Source organism: Alexandromys fortis, unplaced genomic scaffold, assembly GCF_014885135.2.
Source record: "Alexandromys fortis isolate MF-2015 unplaced genomic scaffold, M_Fortis_MF-2015_v1.1 scaffold_63, whole genome shotgun sequence".
NCBI lineage: Eukaryota > Metazoa > Chordata > Mammalia > Rodentia > Cricetidae > Alexandromys > Alexandromys fortis.
This window is the reverse complement of record NW_026067953.1, coordinates 8601292-8625414: the sequence shown is the minus strand read 5'-3', so window position 1 is coordinate 8625414 and position 24123 is coordinate 8601292. Positions and strand designations below refer to the sequence as shown.

At 51.6% G+C, this 24123-nt stretch overlaps 1 protein-coding gene across 3 annotated transcripts in view; it reads left to right on the top strand.

Moving 5' to 3' along the window:
• Positions 1-3425: 3425 nt before the first annotated feature.
• The window catches only part of Prima1 (proline rich membrane anchor 1), a 54708-nt gene continuing 34010 nt past the window's right edge, over positions 3426-24123 (top strand). Inside the window, exons 1-3 of one of the 3 annotated variants that reach the window (XM_050151563.1) lie at positions 3426-3830; positions 4591-4714; positions 10383-10518. In XM_050151563.1, coding sequence (XP_050007520.1) covers positions 4622-4714; positions 10383-10518 — 229 coding nt within the window. In that variant the 5' untranslated portion in view covers positions 3426-3830; positions 4591-4621. Of the gene's footprint in view, positions 3831-3926; positions 3985-4058; positions 4251-4590; positions 4715-10382; positions 10519-24123 lie in introns of those variants that run through there. The other 2 variants (XM_050151562.1, XM_050151564.1) reach the window with 2 other exon arrangements.

Sequence of the window (24123 nt, the reverse complement as noted above, 5' to 3'; positions counted from 1 at the left end):
ATTGGGGGAGGGGGAGGGAAAGGGGAGGCGGCGGTGGGGAAGAGACAGAAATCTTTAATAAATAAATAAATAAATAAATAAATAAATAAATAAATTAAAAAAAAAAAAAAAGAAATGGGCTAGTCCAGGTGCGAGAATTAGCCTGTAAGGGCTAGAGTTCATGGGCCAAGCAGTTCTCTAAATGAATACAGTTTGTGTGTTGTTATTTCGGGCATGAGCTAGCCAAGCGGCCGGGGTGTTGGGGACGCAGCCCCGCCACTCATATTTCGACACCTGACAGAGACACTTCAGTAAGGGCCAAAACCCCAGAGCAATGAGAATAAGGGGAAAGGGGAAAGAGGGAAGCAAGCGCAAGACTGGCTATTATTGAACCGGCCACAGCTTCAGAAGATGGCACTAGGTACTCTGTCACACCTATTGGTCAGTTCCTGATAGGACAAATGGAACCATTAGACTCCACAGCAAGGTCTCCCTTCATCCTTAATCTTTTGTCTTTCACTGGCCCATGTGTTTCCAAGGTGGGGTGGACTGTCACCTGGCAAAGTTGCTCGCTTACTCTTGGAATTAGATACCAGAAATCACAGGAGTCCGGAAAGGCTGATGGAAGCTAGGACCTCCCAAGGTCCTTCACCGTCATATAAGACCTATTATAGAGGAGGAGGTCTTTATTCTAAGCGGGATTGTAACATTCCCCACTGTTAGATGGGCTAAGATGTTGGGGACCAGGCGATTCTCCAGAGGTACATCGGTTAAATCTGGATTTGAAAAACTGAATACCAACATACAAACCTACCCAGGCTTGTCTTCAACTTGCTATGTAGCTAAGGATGGCCTTGAAATTCTCATCTTCCTGGCTCTGCTTCTACCTCCTGAGTGCACTACCATGCCTGTTTATGCTGTACCTAGGATCCAGGGCATTGTGTACAGTAAGCACTCCAACAACTGAGCTACACCCCAGTCAAGAATGCCTTGACCCTGTAATCAGAAGTTAGTATCTGTGACTCTTAGGGCAAGAGTTGTGTGCTTCTGCCTAGGAAACATCTCTGGACTGTTGTGGGATATTAGTTTAAGATGTATTACATTTGTTATACTGTGGAATATTTGTTTAATGATGCAAAGATGTCTTGCATTCGTTTATGTTGCATTTGTTTAACTCTGTGAAGCTGTGTTACTGTGCCTGCCTAAAACACCTGATTGGCCTAATAAAGAGCTGAACAGCAAATAGCTAGGGAGGAGAAAGGATAGGCTGGGCTGACAGGCAGAGAGAATAAATAGGAGGAGAAATATTGGGAACAGAAAAGCAAGGAGCGAGGAACAAGAAAAGAAGGAGAGGAAGACACCAGGGGCCAGTTTCACAGCCACATAGCCAGCCACAAAGTAAGCAGGAAAGAACAATATATCAAATAAAGAAAGGGAAAAAGCCCCGAGGCAAAACATAGTTAAAGAGAAATGGGATAGTTTAAGTTAAAAAAGTTGGCTAGAAACAAGCCAAGCTAAGGCTGGGGATTCATAAGTAAGAATACGGTTCTGTGTATTTACTTGGAAGCTGGGTGGCGGGCCCCCAAAGAGAAAACAAAAACAAAGAACAAAGAACCAACTACACCGGACTTTCCACATGGAACAATAACTTAGCCTCCCAGGACAATGAGAACTGAACTTAAAATGTGGCATGAGGCCTGGCGGTGGTGGTGCATGCCTTTAATCCCAGCACTAGGGAGACAGAGGCAGGCTGATCTCTGTGAGTTCGAGGCCAGCCTGGTCTACAAGAGCTAGTGCCAGGACAGGCTCCAAAGCTACAGAGAAACCCTGTCTCGAAAAACTTTAAAAAAAATGTGGCATGAGTAATATTTTTCAAGTAGCCAAGGGCTCCAGGTACCTGGTGCTGTTGTCTCAGTTAAAGACTGGAGTCCTATACTGGCTTAAGCTACGTTTTCAAAGACATGAAAACATCCGACATCATTTTATTTCTGTTGACGGACAGGCCTCAGGTCTATGCTCCATTCCCTTTCCACACTGTCCGGGGAAGCTCCTTTCTCATCAGTGGTTCCTCCCATCCCATCTCCCTGACCGTAATAGCATGTGATTGGTTACAGACATTTGTTACTGTTGTACTAGGTGCCTATGGATACTGCAAGGAATGAATGACTGAATTAATGAAGGGACACATGTCTTCATGGTTTTTGCCAAAGACACGTTTCCTAGGTCCCTTAATCCTGGCAGCCTTTCCCTAGCTTCTATTCCTTGACTCTCTTCATAAGTGCAGGCCCCTGTCTCAGTAACAGTGGAATATCAAAGAACTGGCGATGATTGATGTTATGCGTTCCCTTACCTGCCACACCCATACCCCCCTCCCCGTTCTTGGAAGGGTCAAGGCTTCCCTCACATCTGCTGTATAGAACTGGGCATCCGCGGGGCACACAAGCACACCAGCCAGGCATGCAGTAAGAAGGGAAGGCCTTGCTATGTGCTCTGATGAAGGAAGCTACTGGAAAATTGGTCTGAAACCTGGTTTGCAGAGCGGTTTATACTTAGGTGTGGGTTCACCTGGAGTGACTGGAGGGTGCCCTTGGGAACAGACAAGAACGAAGTCACTTTGAGGTGAGCTGCCGTATCTATCCTCCACTTTAAGCCATTGGTTCTCTCACCCAAGCCCAAAACAGGATTGCCCAACTCTTGGGGACTTTGTCTGGGATTGTCACACCCCCACCTCCAGAGACCATCAATCAGAGCGCTTATAAAGCGCCATGGACAGATGAGCAGGGCGCCTCAATGGCGCCCGCGAAGATTCCTGTGAGGTACAAGATGCAACCAGCTTCTTCCGGAAGAACCGACTTGTTGATAATCTTGCCTTTAAACAGGAGTTTGCGGGTGGCCGAGGAAAAGCCCCCCGGGGCGGGGGAAAGGCTCTCCCTGGGACGTCACGACTCCCCTTTCTCTCCAAGACTAAGCGTTGTAAAGGAGGAGAGTCCTGAGGTCTTGACAGTCGAGGGGAGGGAGGTCAGTCACATTGCACTGGAGGGCTAGCCTGTACCCTCCCAGTCCGGCACCCGCAGAGACTGCAGGGAAAGGGGATATCCGGGAGGATGGCGCTCAGACTGGGATTCCACTAGTCAGATCTCACTACCACCTTCCAGCAGCCTGGGGATGAACTTGAGGGAAGGGCAAGTCAGGCGCAGGATGCCACTGTCACTGGGAGTCCTTGGCCTCTAGGGTGAATAAATAAATTATTAAGCGCCCAATACACAATAGCCTCGCTAGATGGAGACGAGGAATCACTGCAGCGGCGCTGGCGGCCGCGGCAGCAGGGAGCGCGGGCGGGAGCGCAGCCCGGGAGGGAGGCGGGCGAGGCTCTGGCTCCGCTCACGTCTGTTTTCCTTTTTCGTGCATTATTTATTTCGCCTCCGCCCGCGGCCCTGCTGCCGGAGCGGGCGCTCCGGGCCGGCGTCTCTCGCCCGCTACCTCCCGAGGGCCCCCCGGCACCCCGCGCCCCGGACAGCCGCGCGGCGCCACCGGGAAGGGCGGGGACCCGGGCGGCGCAGGGACCCGCGGCAGGGTTGGAGGAGGGCTCGCGCGGCCAGCTCCCCAAGGATCCGAGGACACTTTCCCCGCCCTCTGCCTGGGCAGTCCAACCTGGGCCCTGGGCTCGGGGCTGGCCGCCTTTCCCGGCCCGCGCTCGGCCAAGCGCAGCCCGGAGCTCAGTGCAAGCGCGCCGCGCCCCGGGTCCCCAGATCAGCTGCCCTAGAGGCCCAAGCAGCGCGCAAACTTTTGCTCCAGCGCCCCGCGCTCTTCCGCTGCGTGTGAAGCCCCCGAGCGCCCGCGCAGCCGTCAGGGTGAGCTTGGAGGCCCCGCCTAGAGGGCGGGGGACTGGGGAGGCGCTGGCTTTAAATGGGGGCCGTCCTGCGGTTGAGAAACAGAGCTGCTGTGGGGGGAAACCTGACCTCCCTTCCCCGTGTCTCGGATCGGTGGGGCTCGCCGCCAAACAAGGTGGCTTGAGGCTTCGGAGGGGTGCGGGCGGGCATGGAGGCGTTCACGAAAACCTACGCCTGCCCGAGAGCAGGAGCTGGGGCTTGGGCGGCCAATGGGGGCACGCACCGAGGTGCCTAAGTACCAGTGTGCGCAGTGAAGTCCTTGGGGCAGAGAGATTGCAGGCAGCGAGTGATTTGGTGGTACTGTTGTGCATGCAGAGTCAAAGAGTGTGCGGGCGGGAGTCGGTGGCAGTGCACGGGGGTCACAGTGCGTGCGCGCGCAGAGTGAGTTGTTTTTTGCCGGGTTTGAAGCTTACTCTTGTGAGAGTTGTGCAAGGCAGTTTCTAAGGCGGTATGAGGTTCAGTTAGTGTGTTTGAGTCTTTCTGGAGGCGTGTTTGGGATCAAGGTGTGCACGCAGTATTCTGAGAGGGAGGGGGTGTGCGCCAGGGTTGGGTGTGAGTTCTGGGATGCACTGAGAGTCAGAAGGTGTACACATTGGAACAAAAATGAAGGCTTGCTTCGCGCAGATTGCGGGGCAAGTGAGTTCTCGCCGCGTTGGGACGTGAATTGATGCTACTGTGCCTGCATAGTGTCCATCTGTTTCAAGCCTTGCTCCCTTGACAGTTCAGCCCACCAGTGGGCGCCGCGGATCGAGATGCTACTCCGGGACCTGGTGCTGCGCCGTGGCTGCTGCTGGCCCTCACTACTGCTGCACTGTGCGCTTCACCCTCTCTGGGGCTTCGTTCAGGTGAGAGACCATAGAGGCCTCCTGAGAAGGGGGTGGGGTCAATTCAGAGCGTTTTCTCTAGTCACTCACTGATTGATCCTGGATACAGTTGGGAAGAAAAAAAAAAGCATGCTCTAACCCCCCAAAAGATAAGCTTCATAAGGAGCCTCAGTTGTGGCCTAAGACTGGCAGGATCGAACTTGGCACAGAAAGGTACTGAGACCTCATTGTAATCTCTACTGCAGCGTTTGGGAAAAGAAACAAACTTAAAAAGAAAAAGAATCCCACTATGGTTCTTTGTTTTTCCTACCAGGTTCCACCCCTAAACTTTGAATTAGCTTTCCTATGGTCTCCAACCTGGGGTGGGGACTGTGTTTCTTGTAAATAATGGCTGGGGAGGTGGAAAGATTATTGCCATATGACCCACCATTCATGCAGAGCACCTGTCGAGACTGCCAGAGGAGAAAAACTTTGGTCCCCCAGTTTGCAGAGCAGGGACTAAGCAAGCACCTACCAGCTGCAGTTCAAGGCAGAGAGAGGTTGGATGGAACATTCTCTGGTCCTGCCCAGAATTCCCGTGCCCAGCTCTGTCCTTTACCAGCTAAGCACCTGGACAGCATCCTGCAGCTCTCTGAGCCCGACTTTCTCCTTTCTTCCTGCTATGGAGTCAGTACTTGTTGACTTGGTACTTCACCTGGATCCCAGGCAATGTGGTTAGAAGCTGTCCCTGCTGTTACTGGGATGTAAGGCACTATCTGCCCTACCATCCCTGGGCAGACCCCGCATCTCCATCACCCTCTAGAGACACCCCATCCCCAGCACAGTTCAGTGTTTCGGCTTCCTCTGCTCTGGCCTGCCCCTGGCTTATGATTGCTTTGTTTAAACTTGCTCTGTGTCCTTGTCACTTCTCAATACTTGGGCCATTGAGACGAGGAACCTCGGTTCAGCTTCTAGCTGGGCTCCATCTCAGAGTTCACCTGTCTGTGCATGCACATGCTTCGTTCTCTGCCTCCCCAAAGACCTTTCCATGAGGACCGAGAGAGCACTGATAACATTGCCTTGGGACTAGAGTGCTGGCTGCCCCACACTTTAGAGGGATCTAAAGAGAAGAGTCACAGCCACCTGCCTACCCTCCAAAGGATGAATAAAGCAAAGCAAAACAAAACAAAAACCCCAGGTCCGAGTGTCCTACAGCCAGGCAGCTTTTTACAGGAGCAATTGCGCGAGTGTGTTTCAGATTCTCAAACTCAATACAAATCAATTCTCATGAAAATCAATTAGAAAAGAATCCTCCAGTTAAATAGAATGGGCAAGATCTTGGCTTCAAGCTCTGGAAAATTAATCTGCAAATGATAGGGACAGCGGTAGCAGAGGAAAGGAATGGGGCTTGGGAATGAGTGGGTCTTGTTTTTTAGCAGGCGAGCTGGATTCGGGAAGGAACACAGGAGGGAGGAAGAAGCTCTTAAGGCTGCGTTCCTCTTTAAGTGGAGAGGATAAACCTGTCAGGTCATAGGAGTTTCCCCAACATAGAGAAAGAGCTCGAAACCATCACTGCTTCCATGAGCATCCTTCCCAAGAATCCTCCAGAGGGTTAAAAGATAGGCTCCGTATAACTGTCTTGTGATTAATGGACCAGTTGATGAGGCAAGAAACCTAGGTCCCTCGTGCGGCAGGTTCCTTCCTTGAAATTGGCAGCAACTTCTGGCTATGGCAAGATAAGACACTGAGTTGCTTAAGTCCAATGGCATTTTAATTGCCAAAGGTTGGTAGGGACGTTCCTTAACCACCGCCCTTTTTAATGTGTCCAGATGGAAGTTTTGTGATTTGGGTTTCTTCTCAGTTCACTTCAGTCTATTTTTTTTTTTCTTGTAAGGGAAGAGGATGACAGGCTGGCAGATTTATTAGGTGTGACAGGAGCGTGTCTTCTCGGGTCACTGTGGTGCTGGCCTATCTCCTTAAGAGATGCCAGAAGCCGTCATCCTTGTGGGCACCCATTTAAAGCAACTGCCAGAGAGACAGGCTTGGACCCGGCCTTGTGCGTCCCTGTGTGCAGGCACAAAAGCCGAGCTCTCCCAGACCTGGCAGAAGCTGATTCTTACACTTAGCTCCCCTAGCATGCCTTTTCAGCAGCAACATTTACCGGGCACCTCCTGGATGACAGGTTGTGCATCAAGTGCAAGTGGCTTGTGGTCCCTGTCCTTGTGGCACTGGCAGGCTGTGTTGGCGAGGTCATTAGACAAGTTATTGTAGGCAAAGGCTCTCAGGAGGAACAAATGGCTTAGACCTGGAAGGAGAGTCCAAGAAACCTCCCACTGAGGTGTCACCACTGAGACGCGAGAGAGGTCAGGATCTTGACAGAGGGAACAGGCTGAAGCCAAGGGCAAGGATGAAGCATGGAAAAACCCGGGAGAAGAGGAAGAGGCAAGGCCCTGACGGTCTTGTAGTGGAGATTTGAATCTAGGACTCCTGGGGACAATGGAGAGTTCAAAGTCAGACATGACACTGTCTCAGATTGTCACTTTAGACATCTCAGCCTAGGTTGTCTGGGAGGATGGATTCCGATTCCACGGCACAAGACAAGGGGCAAAGAGGTCTATGGTGAGGGCAGGTTTACCATATTGAGCAGATGCAAAGCCCATTTTGGCTGTTAGCATAAGTATATTCCATACGATGCTGGACATATTTGTCAGCAGCAGTGTTGTTTCATGTTTATCCACCACTCAGATTTCACAAGGAAGTTTCCCGCGCAATATTAGGTGAGAGGCAGGTACTACTCAGTAGGCATGGATTCAAGCAACAGAGAACATGGAGACAGGCAGGTAAGTTTTGGACTTGTTAAGGAAGCAACATCCACACTGAATGTGAGAGTCACACAAATTGGTCTTGAATTTAAGTCTCATTCTCAGGACATGGGCAAAATACAGCCCAATTCTCAGCCAGAATATCCCACGAATGAGCTCTAGCCCTGTTCCCAATAAAGTGCCTGTTTGCCTCTGTCCGCACCTACGTCCCTCTGCGTCCCGACGGTGGACACAATGTGACTGACCACATCAGGCTACTGCTGCTGGGCATGTCCTGCCGTGATGGATGTGCGTGGAGCTGTGACTCAAACTGAAGCCTTCACAGCAAAGGAGGAAAGTATCGAAGACAAGCCTCAGGCAGTCCCTGGGCTCTGACAGTGTCGGATTGGACCCCGAGTCCGTTATTTAGTCTGATCGTCTCACATACTGTGTAGCTAATAAGCTTCTCATATCTGTCCTCATGAAAGGAAGACAGCATGTCACTAACAGAGCTTGGCATGTCACGGGCTCAGGACGAACATGACACAGGCCACCTCTGTGTCTGCCTGAGACACCTGTGGTTTTGTGTGAGCAGACAGACAGTATAAAACAGCAGGGACTTGCCCCACAGAGGAGATATTTGCACGGCCAAGGAAAAAGCAGGGAGTAGGGAGGCCCAAGGCAGGCTGCAGGAGCAGCTTGTTCCGGGCGATTGGGTAAGAAAGGGGTTTGAAAGGGGAAGGGAAGCCTGTTGGTAGATAAAGGATTCAATGGACAGAGAATTATCAGTCTTGGGCTCATGCAGAACTGCCTATATAAAACTCCAGAGGGGTCTCAGCTAGCGCCCACCCATAGGCAAGAAGGACTGCCAGCTCAGACTTGGCCCTTCTGTGAGGTCAGGCAGTGTTCCCTTGGGTCTCAGCGGAGCCTTCACATGAGAGACCAGGAGCCATTGATTTTTAAAATGCAGTGAGCAAGCTCCTTCATTTCTTCTTCCTTCAGTCTTGAAAACTGATCTCAATTTTCTTGCCTGCCATTTGATCACATTAAACACCTCGTAGACCTGTACCCTTATAGCCCCTCACAGAAAAAGTAGGTTATTGTGTCAGGCCAGGTCAAACCAATGCGCTCTTCCTGAACTCTCCTGCATTGAGTGTGTCTCAGAAACTGGAAAAGTAATTGCTTTGGCTGGGCGTGGTGTGAAGTTTGCACGCTCGAGCTCCGAGTCTCAGACAATGATGGTCTGGAGCAGGGCAGGGGCCAGGCCTGATTGTGGGAGAGCCTCAGACCTATGGTAGAGTCTGGTCCTTTTACCTCCAACTCTGACAACTGAGTCATGTTGGTGCAGAAATGAAGGGAGCACATACTCTAAGGATACACCCTTCCCTCGGGAGACAGGGCTGCCTTTCAGGGTCAGAAACATAAGTTAGCGGCCTTGTAAAATACCAAGAGGTAGTCTATAGGAGCCCATTGACTTCTTAGGTGGTAAGTTGGGGCTGTAAGTTGGTCCAGCCTCTCACTGCCATCCTGACATCCACCATATGCAGCTGCTGTGCCACCAAGTACACAGGTGGCACCAAGTCCTGTGCCCTCTCTCACACAGCTGAGGGACCCTAGGGGAGTCACCTGCAATGACAGAGTGGAAGTTGCAGAGACATTGGTATTCTGTGTTTCTCTTTGCCCGTGTGAAGCCAGAATAATTAACTGTGCCTTCCACTGAGGCAAGGGACTGGTCCCAAGTCTTTTCTTATCTTGAAGTCTGTTTTGGATTTCTGGATTTACAATCTTCTGCATATGGAGGGACACTGGCAACTGTCTAACCCATGGTTCTTAGGATGGCTCTCTTTGTGTTTGACTGGGAGACTGCAGCAAACCCCCCAGGCGCAGCTCCCCTGAAAAAGTCTCAGTTCACTGGTTATAGGTAAGGCTAAGGCAGGAATGTGCCAAAGCTGCCAGCTGCGTTCCGGGCACAGCTAGAGTGAGGAACTACTGTTGGTCACAGACTTCTGTAGCTAACATCAAGAAGCAGAGATGCATCCTGGGAAGACCCCAGGCCCAGTACCTACGAGGCAGAGGTTCTGGTCTAGTCTTTGATGTTTGTCCATTCGATGGCCAGCTCTCTGGGAATGTTGGGCCTTTCTCTTGGGTGTTGGTTTTAACAGTGAGAGGGAAGCCAAGGCATAGCCCTGTACCGACATAGTTTACAGTCCCACAGTGAAGACAGGCTGGAACTAAGTAGCGGAAATTAGACCTGATACCAGGAAACCTCTGAGAAGGAGATACAGCCTGGCCAAGGAAGTAACAGCAAAGTAGGTTAGGTGGGAGGACATTCCAGCCACCAGAACAGTATATGCAGTGGCCAGGGATGGCAGGAGGGTGGGGCAGGAAAGGCGGGTGCATGGAGGTTTGCCAAGGGCTGCTTGTTCTGTGACTTGTGGGCCATGAGGTCCTCTGGATAGTGAGGAAGCACTTGGGGGCTGCTGGGAGGGACCGGATGATTTGGTCGATGTCTTCCCCACAAACTACTCAGATGCTATCTAGAGAACATCAGGAGGTTATCCTGCCCCTTGATCACATGTGATACTGACCAAGGCCCAGCCAGGTAGGTTCCCTTTCCAACATGGGGGACACTGTCCCTCACGGACACAGAAAGACTGAACGAGCTATGACTGGAAAGGTGAGGGTTTGACCTGTGCTGTCCCAAGGAATAAGAAGCGGGTATGGGACTTAGACGATGGAGAAGGCGGCCACTCTCTGGGTATAGCCCCTTTGACTCCTGTCTATTCTGCCTACTTTGGTCTTAATGAAGAATCCCAAGCTGTGGCCCGGAAGGGACCTGGGGCAGGCTCGGTTCAGCTTCTAGCTATCCTGTGGCTTCCTATGTCTCCTGGCTATGTTCATATCTGCAGGTGACGCATGCTGAGCCCCAGAAGTCTTGTTCTAAGGTGACCGACAGCTGCCAACACATCTGCCAGTGCCGGCCCCCACCTCCTCTACCCCCTCCGCCTCCACCTCCACCACCTCCCAGACTACTGTCTGCCCCAGGTAAGTGAAGGATCCTTCATTGGTTTTATTTGAGGGGAGGGGTTACTCTATATGTTTTCCTGTGCCCGGGGAAAGGCTGGTGAACAAGATGAGACGGAGGACAGCTCTGTCTTCTTTGTAATTTTCCACTGGCCGAGCGGGAGGGAAGCCAAGGCCCAACTTTCCCCTGCAGTCTGCAGAATGCTATTCCCCCAGAATGCTCCTGTGAGATGGAGAAGGATGCCTCTCCATGGGTTAATCGGATAAAAGTCAATCTCCATTTGATAAGTGACCCAGCCTGGAATGTTCTGAAGGCCAGATCTTTAAAGGGGGCAGCTGCTGGGTACGATCTTAAATACCCCACCCACACAGTTTTCATTTTCAATTCTGATGCCTGTTTAAGGAGGCAGTTAGGCTAGCACCAAAGGCAAAGATCTGGGAGCCAAGATCCACTTCTGTCTTTTGGCCATTTGTACCCAGCCTGCGGAAGCCTCTTGGGCTCGCCTCCTCCCTGGGTGACTGCATCTCTGCACAATTCAATTGCCTGGTCACGCAAACAAAGGAGCATTTCTTTAGCTAGAAATGGCCTCGGCCCAGACTTCGGCACAGCTAAGTTTCCTGCTTCAAGTGCTGGTTCCTGGGGTCTCGAGGAGATTCTGAGCTGTAGATGGGTCCCCTCAGGTTTACCCTGCAGCGTGCCTATGATCATCTCTCCACTGAATGAAGTGTGGTGTGTTTTGAATAACTGCGAGGAGGCTCCATCCCTGCCAGGCTGTGTGTCCAGCTTCTTGGTGCCTAGTTGGCAATACAATGTTCAGGGCCACCTTTGCAGTTTGTATGAATTCTTTCCTTTTTATGGGTACGCTGCAACCCTGTGATTCTAGGAGTGTAACCCCAAATAACCTATTTTCAGCCTCTCTCTTTACATCTATGAGTCAGAGCCTTTGGGGTGGGGCTTAGCATCCTGTTGGGTTACTCAGCTGCAGGTTTGAGTGAGAACCGAATCTCATCAGGTCCTCTGCTCTGGCCTCTTTCTATCCCTGGGTGCTCTCTGACTTGTTTATCCCGAGAGATCCCGTTTGCATGTGATAAGGGCAGCCTTTGGCACCTGTCCCTGGAGATGTCACCTTCCTTTCCTGAGACATCCTCTCCACCCAGTCTCTGGTCCCCAGGCCCGAGTTCTGGGATCTAATAGCTCCACATGTTCAGCCAGAGTTCCTTCAACTTCTTGTGCTGTTACACACCTGCCCTGGACACAGGGGAGGATTGTCTTGTCCTTTTGGGATCGCCCAGCTTCACAGATCGTATCGGCCACCAGGGTGGCCTATGAAAGTATGGGCATCGTTTGCCAGGGACACTGGACAATCCTGAGTCATTAGGTAAGGTTATACCTCTAAAATTCAAATTAGCCTTCCAGCTGTCTTCAACCTGGGGTGGGGACTGTGTTTCTTGTAAGTAGTGGCTGGGGAAGTGGATGAATTATTGTTATGTGACCCGCCATGCATGCAGAACCTGGTCTGTAAGATAAATGGGTTGGTATTGAGGTTGTGTGGAAATGACATCCAACAGCATGAACAAAGGCTGGGCGATCTGGGAGGTAGGACTGTGTGAGACCTTTCTCGGGCTGTGTGAGACCCGTCTCAGACTGCGTGAGACCCATCTTGGGCTGTGTGAGACCCATCTTGGGTATTGCAGTCTTCAGTGGGGTTGTCTTAAAACGTTTCTGGCTGCTGTTTATAAACTGGGTAGTTTATAAAAGGAAGAGCTCTGGGCCGGCTGGAACCTAAGCCCGGGAGCAGCATCTGGTAAGAGCCTCCTGCTGGTTCATGTCACGGTAGACCAAAGGGCAGGCGGGCATGTGCAGCTGTGAGAGGAAAAAAGCTAGCCAGAGCACACTGCTCTTGAGACCTGTCTGTTCCCAAGAAGACCCATCTAGTGTCACGAGGAAGACATTAATCCCTCTTTAAGGCGCCACCTCCACATGTCACTGTGTTGGCAGCCAACCAAATCTTAACATGAGTTTTGCTGGGGCAAATGACATACATCCACATCACAGCAGGATTTAAAAGCGGCGGCCTGTGGACCTCCAAGGGGGAGCAGGCCATATCCCACCAGTTTCGTCAAATCCAAGTATCACCTCTTATTTGTCTGCTTTTTTCTGTTTATATTCAGCCCTGTTTCCAGATGCTTTTATGAAGTCATAAGCCACCTGCTTAGATAGATGCCGGGGCTTTGTCATGGCAATCTGAAGGCTCGTGAGAGAATCAGAAGGAACACGTTAAGTTGGTGGTGGTGTCGTCACTTCAGATTGTGTTAGCTTCCTGTCACTGTAGCACAGTGCCTGAGAGAATCACCTCACTAACTGGAAAGAATCGTTCTGATGCAGAGGGTCCAGGGTAGGGTTGTTCGACCCCGGGCTTCGGATATGTGTGTCGGCAGCAGTCTATCATGGCGGGAGTGGATGGCGGAGGAGGCCTGTTCATATTCTGGCAGCTAAGAAGGAAAGGGAGTAAGGAAAGGTCTGGGGTCACAGTATCCCCTTCAAGGTCACAGCCCTAATGACTTAACTTCTTCCTACTTGGCTCCACCTCCTAAATGTCCCATCTCTTCCCAGTTGTACTACAGTCTGGGCATCAAGCCTTCAACACGTGGCCCTCAGAGAGCATTCTTACACACTCTAAGAGCTTCAGTTGTGTGTGAGCACTGCATGCTGTCTAACGTCTACAGTACTGCAGGGACACAGGCCCATCTTTTGCGACGTGGCCTGGGCAGGAATGAGCTAACAGAGATGTTAGGCAGAAAAATGGTGGACCGTCGCTCCCTCTGCCCAGAGACATCAACAGTTTCAACACCCTGGACTGGGTGTTAGGGTTGATCTGTCAGACGAGAATGCAGGGATATCTTGAGATTATTTGATGTTCAGAGGTCTCTGGCATGTGAAGCCAGGCTGAGTGCTGTAGAAAAGAGGGTTTGGAGCAGAGGGGATGCCATGTGGCCGAGGGGACAAAGCTGAGCTGTGGGCAGGAAGATGCTTTGGATGAGAAGAGAAGAGATGGTTGAAACAGTAGCCAGATGCTTCGTTACAAGAGGCAGACATGGCTCTTCTGTCTGTGATGGATTTTGATTGTGATTTTGATTGTGACAGCCCTCACCTGTTCTCTTCCACCACCAACAGTCCCTTTCCTCCCTTCACACTTTTGTTGGTGCCCCAGTGAGTTTCATGATGGTTGCCTCTAAAAGCGCGGATGAGAGTTATTTCCAGGAGCATAAGCAACTTGCCAGTGGCTACACCACCGAAGAAAATGTCTCTTTCTCCCTCAACAAATTCTACCAATCCTAGGGGAAGAGTGGGACTTTGTGAGCTCTTTCCCCCTCCTTAGCAAAATATTGACAAACCCAGTCTTGTGCGATAGTCATAGGTGCCACGTCATGCCCAGAAGCCAGCATTCCGCATCACTCTGCTCTTTCCTTCTCCACTTATGTTCTTTTTATCCCACTAGAGCATTGGAGGAAGTAGGTGACAGAAATGGTTCACTGAGGGCCAAGCATTTAACACTTATTTTCATTGCAACAGAAAGGTTCTCCCACGGGCACTGATATAAATACTTAGAAGACACTTGTGCTGATACATAAATCCATTCAGCAAAATGATAGCAGTAGCTTGTAGCTTCCTCATGATGGTCTATGACATGGGCTTCTGACCACGAGTACAGTACCAAACCCTATTTCCTTCTGGTGGAGCAGTCCTCAGTTCCAAGCAGAGAGTGGTTGGTTACCCCTATAACAGTCACGCCACTCTTACACCAGTGAGCACACCTTGCCTTGCCAGTTCAGTAGGGTAGCATGCAGGGTCCACAGCAAGTTAGAGTTTGATGACAATCCTTCCACAGCAAGGTAATACTTTGGCTGTGTCACTTTCATACACATGTGTCCTTATTACTCCATCCCCACTGCCTTCTCTCTTCCTTTTCTCCCTCTCTTCCAATACTTCTAGAAGTGACTTATGCAATACAAAAGTTAGAGAAAGAGATGATAGCCCTTTAGCTCATGAGTCAGAATGTTGCAATATTGGATCTGCTGTATCCATGAATTCAAATGATGCTGGTCTGGGATTCTCTTCTCTCTCTCCTGCCTTTCAGTCTTGGTCTCGCTCTCTATCCCTCTGCTGTCCCTATGACTCTAAGCTCCAGGAGTCCCTCAACAGTACAGGTTCTTCATCTAGAAAATAGGCGTGTGGATCACCCTTGTCTCCACCAAAACACACACACACACACACACACACACACACACACACACACACACACACACGAGGAAAGACCACATAGTGCAGAAAGTCCCTGGTCATTCAAGTCAAGATAGAGTCCTTCAGGCCTCAGCTCTGACCAGTGCACGGAAAGCTCCTGGCTTACAAATCTTTAAAGGGGATCTTGCCTTAGAGATGGTCTAGCTTCATCCTGTAGAATGTCTGAGTGGCGTCTCCATCTTCTACCAGACAGGCAGGGAATGAGATAGGACTTGAGGAGGAAGCGAAAAAGGCATGAGGTTGAGGAAGGCTGACAGGACAAGGAGCAGCTGTCACAGGGGCACAAGGGGAGGAACATGTACCTGGGGTAGAGACAACCCTTGATGCAGACCCAGTGGATGTAAGGATCAGAGGCTTTTGCGGGGACCCTTGGGTGGCTTCCGTGTGACAGAGAAGCCCTGCCACATCAAACAGCACGCAACCCCTTCCTTGTTGCTCAAGACTACCTGCTTATCCCACTATCCCCAGGACTCTCCTGGGCCTCCAAAAGTCTCCTGATGGGGAAACTGCTCAGCTGTGAGTCCCTGGCAAAGGCAAGGTGATTTTTAAAATTGTTTCCTATTATGGTCTCTGGAGGGTTATTGATTGCATGTGGCGCCAGGGACAGGCCTGGCCTGTATTTTGTAGGGCCCAGCTCTGTGCCACTGTTGAAAGAGCCCTCACCTTTGCTGCCACTAGGAAGGTGTCTAGAAATAGCTCCTCTGACACAGAAGGTTCATGTGTGAGAGAGTGAGTGCACGAGCCAGGGGATGACTGAGCGAATGTGTTAATTTGTTGAGACAGTATGACAGTAAGTACGTAGTCCAGGCTAGCCTCAAATTTGAGATCTTCCATATCAATCTTCTGTGTGCTGGGGTTAACAGACATGCACCACCGTGCCTGGCATGCCAGAGAAGATTCTTGAACAGCATGTTTATTTGCTGCCAACTTGTTCCTTGTGCTCTGCCCATAACCCTCACACACGGGACAAAGGGCAGCTGCCTATGGGGCCTCACTCTTGAATGTTAGCGAGCTGTAGTCACAGGGGACCTGAGGCAGAGTCCTCAGAAACCCCCGAGAAGCTGTCTCAAGAAGATGTTGGCCCCCATCCCTAGGATCCCTCGCTCAGTAGGTCAGTATGGGCCTAACAACCTGAGCTCATCACTCACTTCTTAGTCACAGGGGCACTGTGAGAAGCACAGCCCTGTAGAATGACAGTCAAATCAAAGGGCTTTGGGGGCAACCAAACTCTTTTCCTCTGTGCTGTGACATCAGGCCAGCTGCAGGCCACCCTGGGCAAACCCCATGCCACCCCAAGTGGGGGGATCACAGATCTGTGACTCAGAGCCTGGCTTTCTTGCCCTGTGGACCTTTGCTCGTTAGCCGCGTGAATTGCTTGGGCTCCTGAGCTGCTGTGAACCAGGACAAGTAGCCGTCCATGTCACGTGTGGGTGGTCACATGGTCTCTAAGGTGAACTCCATGGAGAGCCTGGAGCCCAGTTACCACTCGGTAAGTGGCAGCTACTAAGTGCGAAGGCCGGGCTGGTGCAGTGGTAGAGACACTTGCTGCCAAGCCTGACAAGCTGAATTTGATCCCCGGGATCCACAAGGCAGAAAGAGAAAATAGCTCCTACGAAATGTCCTCTGACCTCTGCATATCCATGGTCACTTGCACACGCACGTGGATGCATGCACGCATGTGTGTGCACACACGCAAATGTAATAAAAGTTTTATGAAGGTTAATCTGGGATTGATTGCTCACACCTGCAATTCTGGCCCCTGGGAGGCACAAGCAGAAACATCAGAAGTTCAGGGTCATCCTTGACTACTGAGGGATTCAAGGCCAGCCTGGGCTACATGGGACCCTGTCTCAAAAAGGACTTGTGAAGGCTGACAGTTGTAGTCATCCCAGGCTGCTAACCATCAGACTGTCACAATGGTCGAAACAGGAATCTGGAACCTGGCTGAGGATAAATTTGAGATGTAGTGGACGTGTAACCTTCCACAACTGTTAAGATTCCCCAAATCTTCAGCAGAGAGGAAGAAAGAGCTCTGAGACGGCATTCATATGCCTTCTAGAACAGTCCTTTCCAGCCTACGATCCCCTGAGTCAAGTTGGGGCCCCACCCTCCATGTTGAAATTTCTAGAAGGTGTTGGAGGACAATACCCAGACAAAGCCCATCGCAGCCACCAGAACGGAGGACCTGAGTTTGCTTTGTACATGCCAGCTGTGGCCTGTTGTTCCTGCCTGTGACTCAGATCACCCAGGCCACGGGAGGAAGAACTGTGTACCAGCCCTAAAGGATCCTTGCCTAGATAGGCACAGTTGCTGAGTATCTTGCTGGGTCCAGCTCTTTAGCCCATGGCTCTCAGTAGTTTATTTCCCAGATATACTTGCGGTATCTTCTGTGCACCAGGCACAGGCTGGGTTCTGCGACAGCAGTGACCAGGGTGGAAGGGTCCCCACAGTCATAGCACCTATGGTTGACTTTGTATGCCTGGAGGGGGCGTAGCTGTGACAGAGAGTGGGAGACAGGTATAGTGCAGGAAAATGGAAGATAGTTTATGCTGTGCTCTGAAGGGTACCAGATGGCCCCTGACACCAGTGGACCCGCGAGCACTAAAGGAGAGTAGGAAGCTGAGAGGGTGGCAGGGAACAGCCTGTGCATGATCTACGTGATGGGCAATGCCTGGACTGCGAGAAAAGCCACTGTGGCTGCTGGCTGCAGAGTATGGAAGCAGGAGGGGCCTTAGAGGTGCAAGAGTGGGGCAGCAGTACGGAAGGCTGCATGGGCTTCACAGGTCAGAGCCTAGGGAAGGAGTTCGGATTTATACCTAAGTGCAGCAGGGAAACTCTAGATGGTAAGGTCTCAGATTTGCTTTTCGGAGATTGGTCCTGTGGAAGCAAGTAAGGGAGAAGGGAAGAATAGATGTTAGGGCACAATGACGAGGCTGGTACTGCCAGAGGTGGCAGTGATGGTGACTGTATTAGTCTAGGGGCAGGTGAGTGGTGGTGAGCTAACTTTGTCTGATTTGAGACCATTCTAGAAGATGCAGGTCTGCTGGACCTGAAGAGGAGAGAGGATGCAGGGATGCTGGACCTGAGGAGGAGAGGGGATGCAGGGATGCTGGACCTGAAGAGGAGAGAGAATGTAGAGATGCTGGGCCTGAGGAGGAGAGGGGACGCTGGGATGCTGGGCCTGAGGAAGAGAGGGGATGCAGAGATGCTGGACCTGAGGGGGAGAGGGTATGCAGGGATGCTGGGCCTAAGGGGGAGAGGGGATGCAGGGATGCTGGACCTGAAGAGGTGAGAGAATGTAGAGATGCTGGGCCTGAGGAGGAGAGGGGATGCAGGGATGCTGGGCCTGAGGAGGAGAGGGGATGCAGAGATGCTGGGCCTGAGGGGGAGAGGGGATGCAGGGATGCTGGGCCTGAGGGGGAGAGGGGATGCAGGGATGCTGGGCCTAAGGGGGAGAGGGTATGCAGGGATGCTGGGCCCGAGGAGAAGGGAGGAGGCAGGACTTCTGGGCCTGAGGAGTCACTGAGTGGACCATTAATCACACCCTCTCCTTGCTTGTAATTTCACAGTAGCATGGTGATGACAATCAGGTGGGACCAAGGAGTAGTGACCCATTTTTTTTCTCCCCTGTTTCCATCTTAAGCACTGAATTCCTCAGTATTAATCCAGGTTAAGCACTGGATTCCTCAGCATTAATCCAGGTTTAGTGCCACGGAACCTCTAAAAGCAAAGGTTCGCATCACACACAAACCAGAGTTGTCGTGGGTCATGATGAGTGTGAAGGGGGCATAGTAGCTTGCCATTGGGGGGTCACAAAGCTGGTGGGCACAGCAGGTAAAGTCACTCCCCATCACCTTGCCGTCCCCGAGGGATGCCAGGTTCCTGATAGATGGAGGTCCATAGATGTCGCTGATATTTCCCTTGGCCAGACATGGTGTTAGCACAGATGACTTGCAGATGTCAGACCCCCAGGGTCTGCGGGACTTCTGTGTTGATGCAGAGTCGGCCTTCCCCAGGGCTGCAAAGTTAGATTCCTGGGACTTTTGCTGGGGGCACGGTTTTCGTCTGGTTACAGATCCACATTCCTGGTCTTGGAGGTAGGACATGGAGGCCAGCTGGGCTCTGGCTCTTTCCAGCTGTATCCTGGTCACTCTGCCTCTCGGGCTTCCTGTTTTCTCCATCTCAGAGGTAGTTGTGGGAGATAAAAAAAAAAAAACAACAACAACGAATGAGGGCCTGGCACTGCCCCTGGTGAGTGGCAACCTCCATTAAGTAGCGGTTTTGTCAGTGTGAACCTTACTTTAACAAATTCCTTACCTAAGTCAGCCTCTATTCCTCCATCTGTAAAATGGACCAGTTCTCATATTCTACTGTACACCAAGCCCGGGGCATCCCCAGCATGGTACTGCACCCAGACAAGGATCTGAGATCTTTAATAGCCTCCAGGGTTTCTGGTTATTAAATGGTTTTTTTAAACTGAATTTTCTTTTCCCTATTCAATAAAGGAATTATTTCAGTCTTCCATTCCTTAATTTGCATCTAGCAACTAAGAAAATATTACCAAGTTCTGTGAATATTGAATTCCTGAGGAGATGTTTAGTCTGGACTTGTCTGGCTTTAGAATCACCCAGGAGACACCCCTCCAGGCGTGTCTGTGTAGGCGTTTCCAGACAAGTTTAACTGATGAGTGTGGGTGACACCCACCATTCAATGGGCTAGGCCCTTGGACTAAATAACAAGGGAAACCTGAGCTGAGCACCAGCGTTCATCTTTCTCTGCTTCCTGGCTGTGGTCATAACGTGATCAACCATGTCAAGCTTCTGATGCCGCTCCTTCTCTACCATCAAACCAGAAGCCCCCTTCCTTCTTTAAGTTGCTTCTTGTTATCTCTCTCTCTCTCTCTCTCTCTCTCTCTCTCTCTCTCTCTCTGTGTGTCTGAGATCACAGGAAAAGTCACTAATCTTTGAACCTTGACTTGCACTTCCGTGGCACGCCGTAGGGTTACATCTCTGCCGGTGCAAGCCCCTTCCTCTAGGGGACTGCATGAGCCCCAACTGCCTGAGCCCCAACTGCCTGAGCCCAGCTTCCCATGCACCCCACACCAGCCTTCCAAACATCGTAATCCCATCCTGCACAGGCTCATAATGGAGCTGCCCAGGTGATTCACGAGTCAAGGTGGAGGCTTAAGGCCAGATGGATCTATACCCACAAGGGGAAAACATGGGTATGACGGGGCTGAACTGGTTTCCCTCTGTCTCTGGCCTCAGGGCCATCACTGTTCTGGGATATCCAATATTGGCTGTGTTGAAGGCACAGACTTGGTAGAGTCTGCCTGAGTTTGGCTGAGTTGTTGCTCCTGCCTGGAGCTCTGTTCTACTTCCCAGGTCTGGGCCTATGCTGCAGGCCGTCTGCTAGCCCATTTTCTGGGTTCACTTTTCATCCAGTGGGACTCCTCAGGGAGCTGCTCTCGCTGGAGTTATGTGACCCTAAACTGGTCTCCTCACTTTGTTGATCTCCTCTTCCAGATGTGAAGTGAGAGCACATCTGCTGCTAAATGCTGAAAACCGCTGTGAAGATGAGGGAGCCAGCAATGAGTTAGGGGCCAGGCTTTGCCTGTGGTAATTCTTACAGCAGCTGTTTGCCCCCTTGTGTGTGTATGTGTACACACGTGTGCCCGTGTGAGCGGCTATGCATGTATACTAGAGTGCACATGCGTGTGTAGACATCTGCACACTGTTTTCTTAGAATCTGTATCAACCGTGGCTACGAAAATGTCCCAGTCCCCTCTTTACACACTACTAGGAAGCATGGAGGAAACACGTGGGCCCAGATGCAGATGACAGTTAGCGTCTGGTTTTATCTGCTTCGTTCTGTGTTCCATTTTATGTTCCTGTCCTCATTTTAAGTTAGGAATGAAGGCAAGTTAGAAACCAATCAATTAGAATCCATTGCTTAGGGAGAGTGCTGGCTGGAAAGAAACTTTTGCAGGCAGCCAAGATGCAGCCTGGAGGATTAGGAAGCAAGGGGTGCTGGAGTTGGGAGCTGGGTGCTGACTTGGTTTCCCTAAAGTGACTGATAATTGAGAGAGGAGATGTGAAGGGGCGTGCTTAAGGGAAAAAACACATCTGCTTACTACCTTCAAGCCATTCCCACGGTAGATCCTACAAGCCAGGGCCTGAACGAACTCTGCTGCCCAGCACCAGTGCTTTGGAACCAGGTGACACATCGCAGCTGAAAGCCCTCCCTCTTCTCACCTTGCGTGGACCTCATTTTTATACCTAGGGCAGGTGGGAAAGTCAAGACAATGCCTAGGATGGCGCCCATCACGGGGGAGGAGAGGAGAGGTCCTGCCAGTGTGTCAGCTCTTTAATATCATTGCAAAATTCACCTAGGATGCCCCTCTGGTGTCCAGGACAAAGTCACTAGTTTAACCTATTAAGCGTCTGCTCTTGTCCCCAGGTTCAGGGACTGTTTGTACATCTTTGTCACCCCGGCCACCCCAGGTGGTACCAGGCTTGACACGTGCCAAGTGCATGCCAAGTGCTTGCATAAATGCGTGCCTGTGGTAACATTATGAAGAGGACAGGGGATGCTGTCTGGGAGAGAGGAGCAGAGAGGGAACTCAGGTTTTATCAGGTCCTGCTTGTCACTTGCTAGCAGTTCTTGGGACCCTGCCTGATTTAGGCTTCTCCAGAAACAGATGCCAGGAGTCCTGTGCAAGAGGCCACTTGGGAGGTGAGCCGAGGAAACACCTACAGGGAGGTGACAGTAGGAAGGGAAAGGACTGCAGCCAGCCGTGGTGGCTGCTACATCTGACTCTGGAGCTCAGGGTGGTTGTATAGGCTGGCACCCGAGAGGCACTGGCAGGGGGAGTTAGGTGTCATATCAGCTTGTCACAGCTGGTGAACTGGAGCGTCACTTCCCAGGCCAGAGAGGCAACGGGTGCCGGAAGCATCTGTCATAAGCAATTGCTTTCTTCCCATGGGACCACGGTGGCTGACCTTGTCCCCAATCAGACTGACTCCACCTATACCTTCTGAGGTCCCATCAGGAGCCCACAGAGCTCTCTCTCTCTCCTACACAGAGAAAGCACGAGGGTTCTGGAGAGATGGCGCCATCAGCGATGCACACAGGACCTGCGCTTTAGCTCTAGAGCCCACACTGAAAAAAATAAAAAGCAGGACGTGATAGTACATGCACATAAATGTATATGCATTGTACCCATAGGAACATACATGCACACCTTCACACATCACACACACGTCTCTCCCAAACATTTATGGACCAGCATTTCTAGAGCTCTGAGTGTGCCAAGTACTCTGCTGTGGCCACTGGCTGAGGGTGATGTAGAGAGGAGCTGAGGACCCCACGGCAAGGTCCATGGCATCCTGTTTGTCTCAGATGGAGTCTAAGGAGTCTGTGACAGGGGAGGGACGGGACCATGAAGAAACTGCAGGCTACTTACTCAGCATGCCAGTCTCCAGGGTTAGCCGGAGAAAAAGCACCTGTCTGGCCCACCTGGAGGAGCCACCAGAGGGACAGAGATAAGAAAACAAGTCTCAAGTGAAAAACTGGACCTGGGGGAAGGAGGGCTGCTCAAGCAGGGGCGGGGCAAGGGGTCAGAAAACCCAGGCTGAGTAGCAGTGGATGAAGGCAGAGGTGGGTGGGGCAGGACTCAGAACTGCAGCCCGGCCCTGCAGGGGTAGGGAAAGGGCCTGAAAGGTCACCAGGCCAGCCACTGTGGGGAGGGGACAAGAACTCCTAGGTTATGATTACGGTGACTGGTGTGCTCAGGCACCTCTTGAGCAGGAGCAATGTGACAACAGAAATCTCAGCTCCAGGTTTGTCACAGAGCCTTGAAGCTATCAAGAGTCTCAAGCTGAGGCAGACGCTTCCGCTAGCACTAAGGATGGGGCTGTGGGTGCCGTTCACAATGGTCCTGGAGTAGCAGAGATGACTGGAGAGAGTGCAGACAGGGAGGAGAGGGGGTGAGGATAGATCTTGAGGGTCATGAGGGCCAGAGTCTGAGGAATGACCCAGGGGTGTGGAGAGGAGTCAGAAGCCAGGAAGGAGTTGAGGACGGAAGTGCTTGCTGGAGGAGCAGCAAGGTGGGTGTACACCGCCCTTTATCAATTTACCCTCAGTCCTCTGAATTCAGAGATCCCGAGCTCTGTGAGTGCAGAGGATGAAGGAATTCGGAGCCAGACAAGTGGGTGTGTCCGTCCAGGGTCCAGCTGGGGAAAGCAGTCAGGGATGGGAGCTTGCAGAATCCAGGGGCTTCAGGGAGAAGGCAGAGCTCCTGTGGTATGGAAGGTGGGGAGAGATGGGCTAGGCCTTAGGGAGATACTTGGATCCTCGGGAGATGAACTGGCCTAGAGGGGGGAAAGCTTGAGCCAAAGGGGAAATTCCAGCAGAGGTGTGGTTAGGACTGCTCAAGGCCCCCACGGATGTTCTGGTCAGCACTGCTACAGGCATGTGCTAATGGAGGTTCTAAGGCCAGGCCCCAAGGAGCCTGAAGGAGGACGTTTGGGAGGAAGCCAACTTTCACTCATTCAGACATTTTATTAAACATGCCTTCAGAACTTGAGATATGCTCTAGGACAAAATGGATGCAGAGCTGACGTTCTGGCAGGAGATGAAGACCAGAAGCAATCACTGTGCTAATCCTTGGAGCCAGACTGTGGCAGGTGTGCTAGAGAAAGCCAGGGCTGGGATGTGAGGGGGAGCTGGCTGGGGCAGACCAGGTCACAGGAAGAGAAGACAGTATCCTGAGAGAAAGTGTGGAGGGGCCTGGGAGGGTGCCGTGGATAGGGAGCAGCCATGGCTGAAGCCTGAGCTTAGAGACTCATCAGAGCAACTGAGCCTGAGGCCCTGCAGGATGGGAGCAAGGTACGAAATGAGGGTTGGAGAGGAGTGGAGAAAGTGGGGTCCTTGAGCCCACTGCGAGGGGGTTGGGCTGGAGTCCAATGGGAACACTGTCTTCCCTGCTCTCAGAGGGGTCCCTCTAGCTTCTCTGCTCTGAGGAGAATGGACAGAACCAGGAAGACCAGTCGGTTGCAGTGACCCAGGGGAGAGGGAACGGCTCTGGGACCAGGCTGTGCCAGCAGGGTACAGAGTCTAAACAGCAGCCTGCTGTGTGCACTTTTGAGCAAGTCAGGTGCTGATGGGTGTTGTCCTGGGGAAGGACAGGGACAGAACAAGGAGCAAAGAGAAGGGCTGCAGGCAATGAGAGGAGATATTAGGGTGGTCCAAGACGGTGGAACCAAGTAAGACCTTCCTGCTAAGAAAGCAGTGATCTGGTAGTGTGATCTGGTAGTGGTACA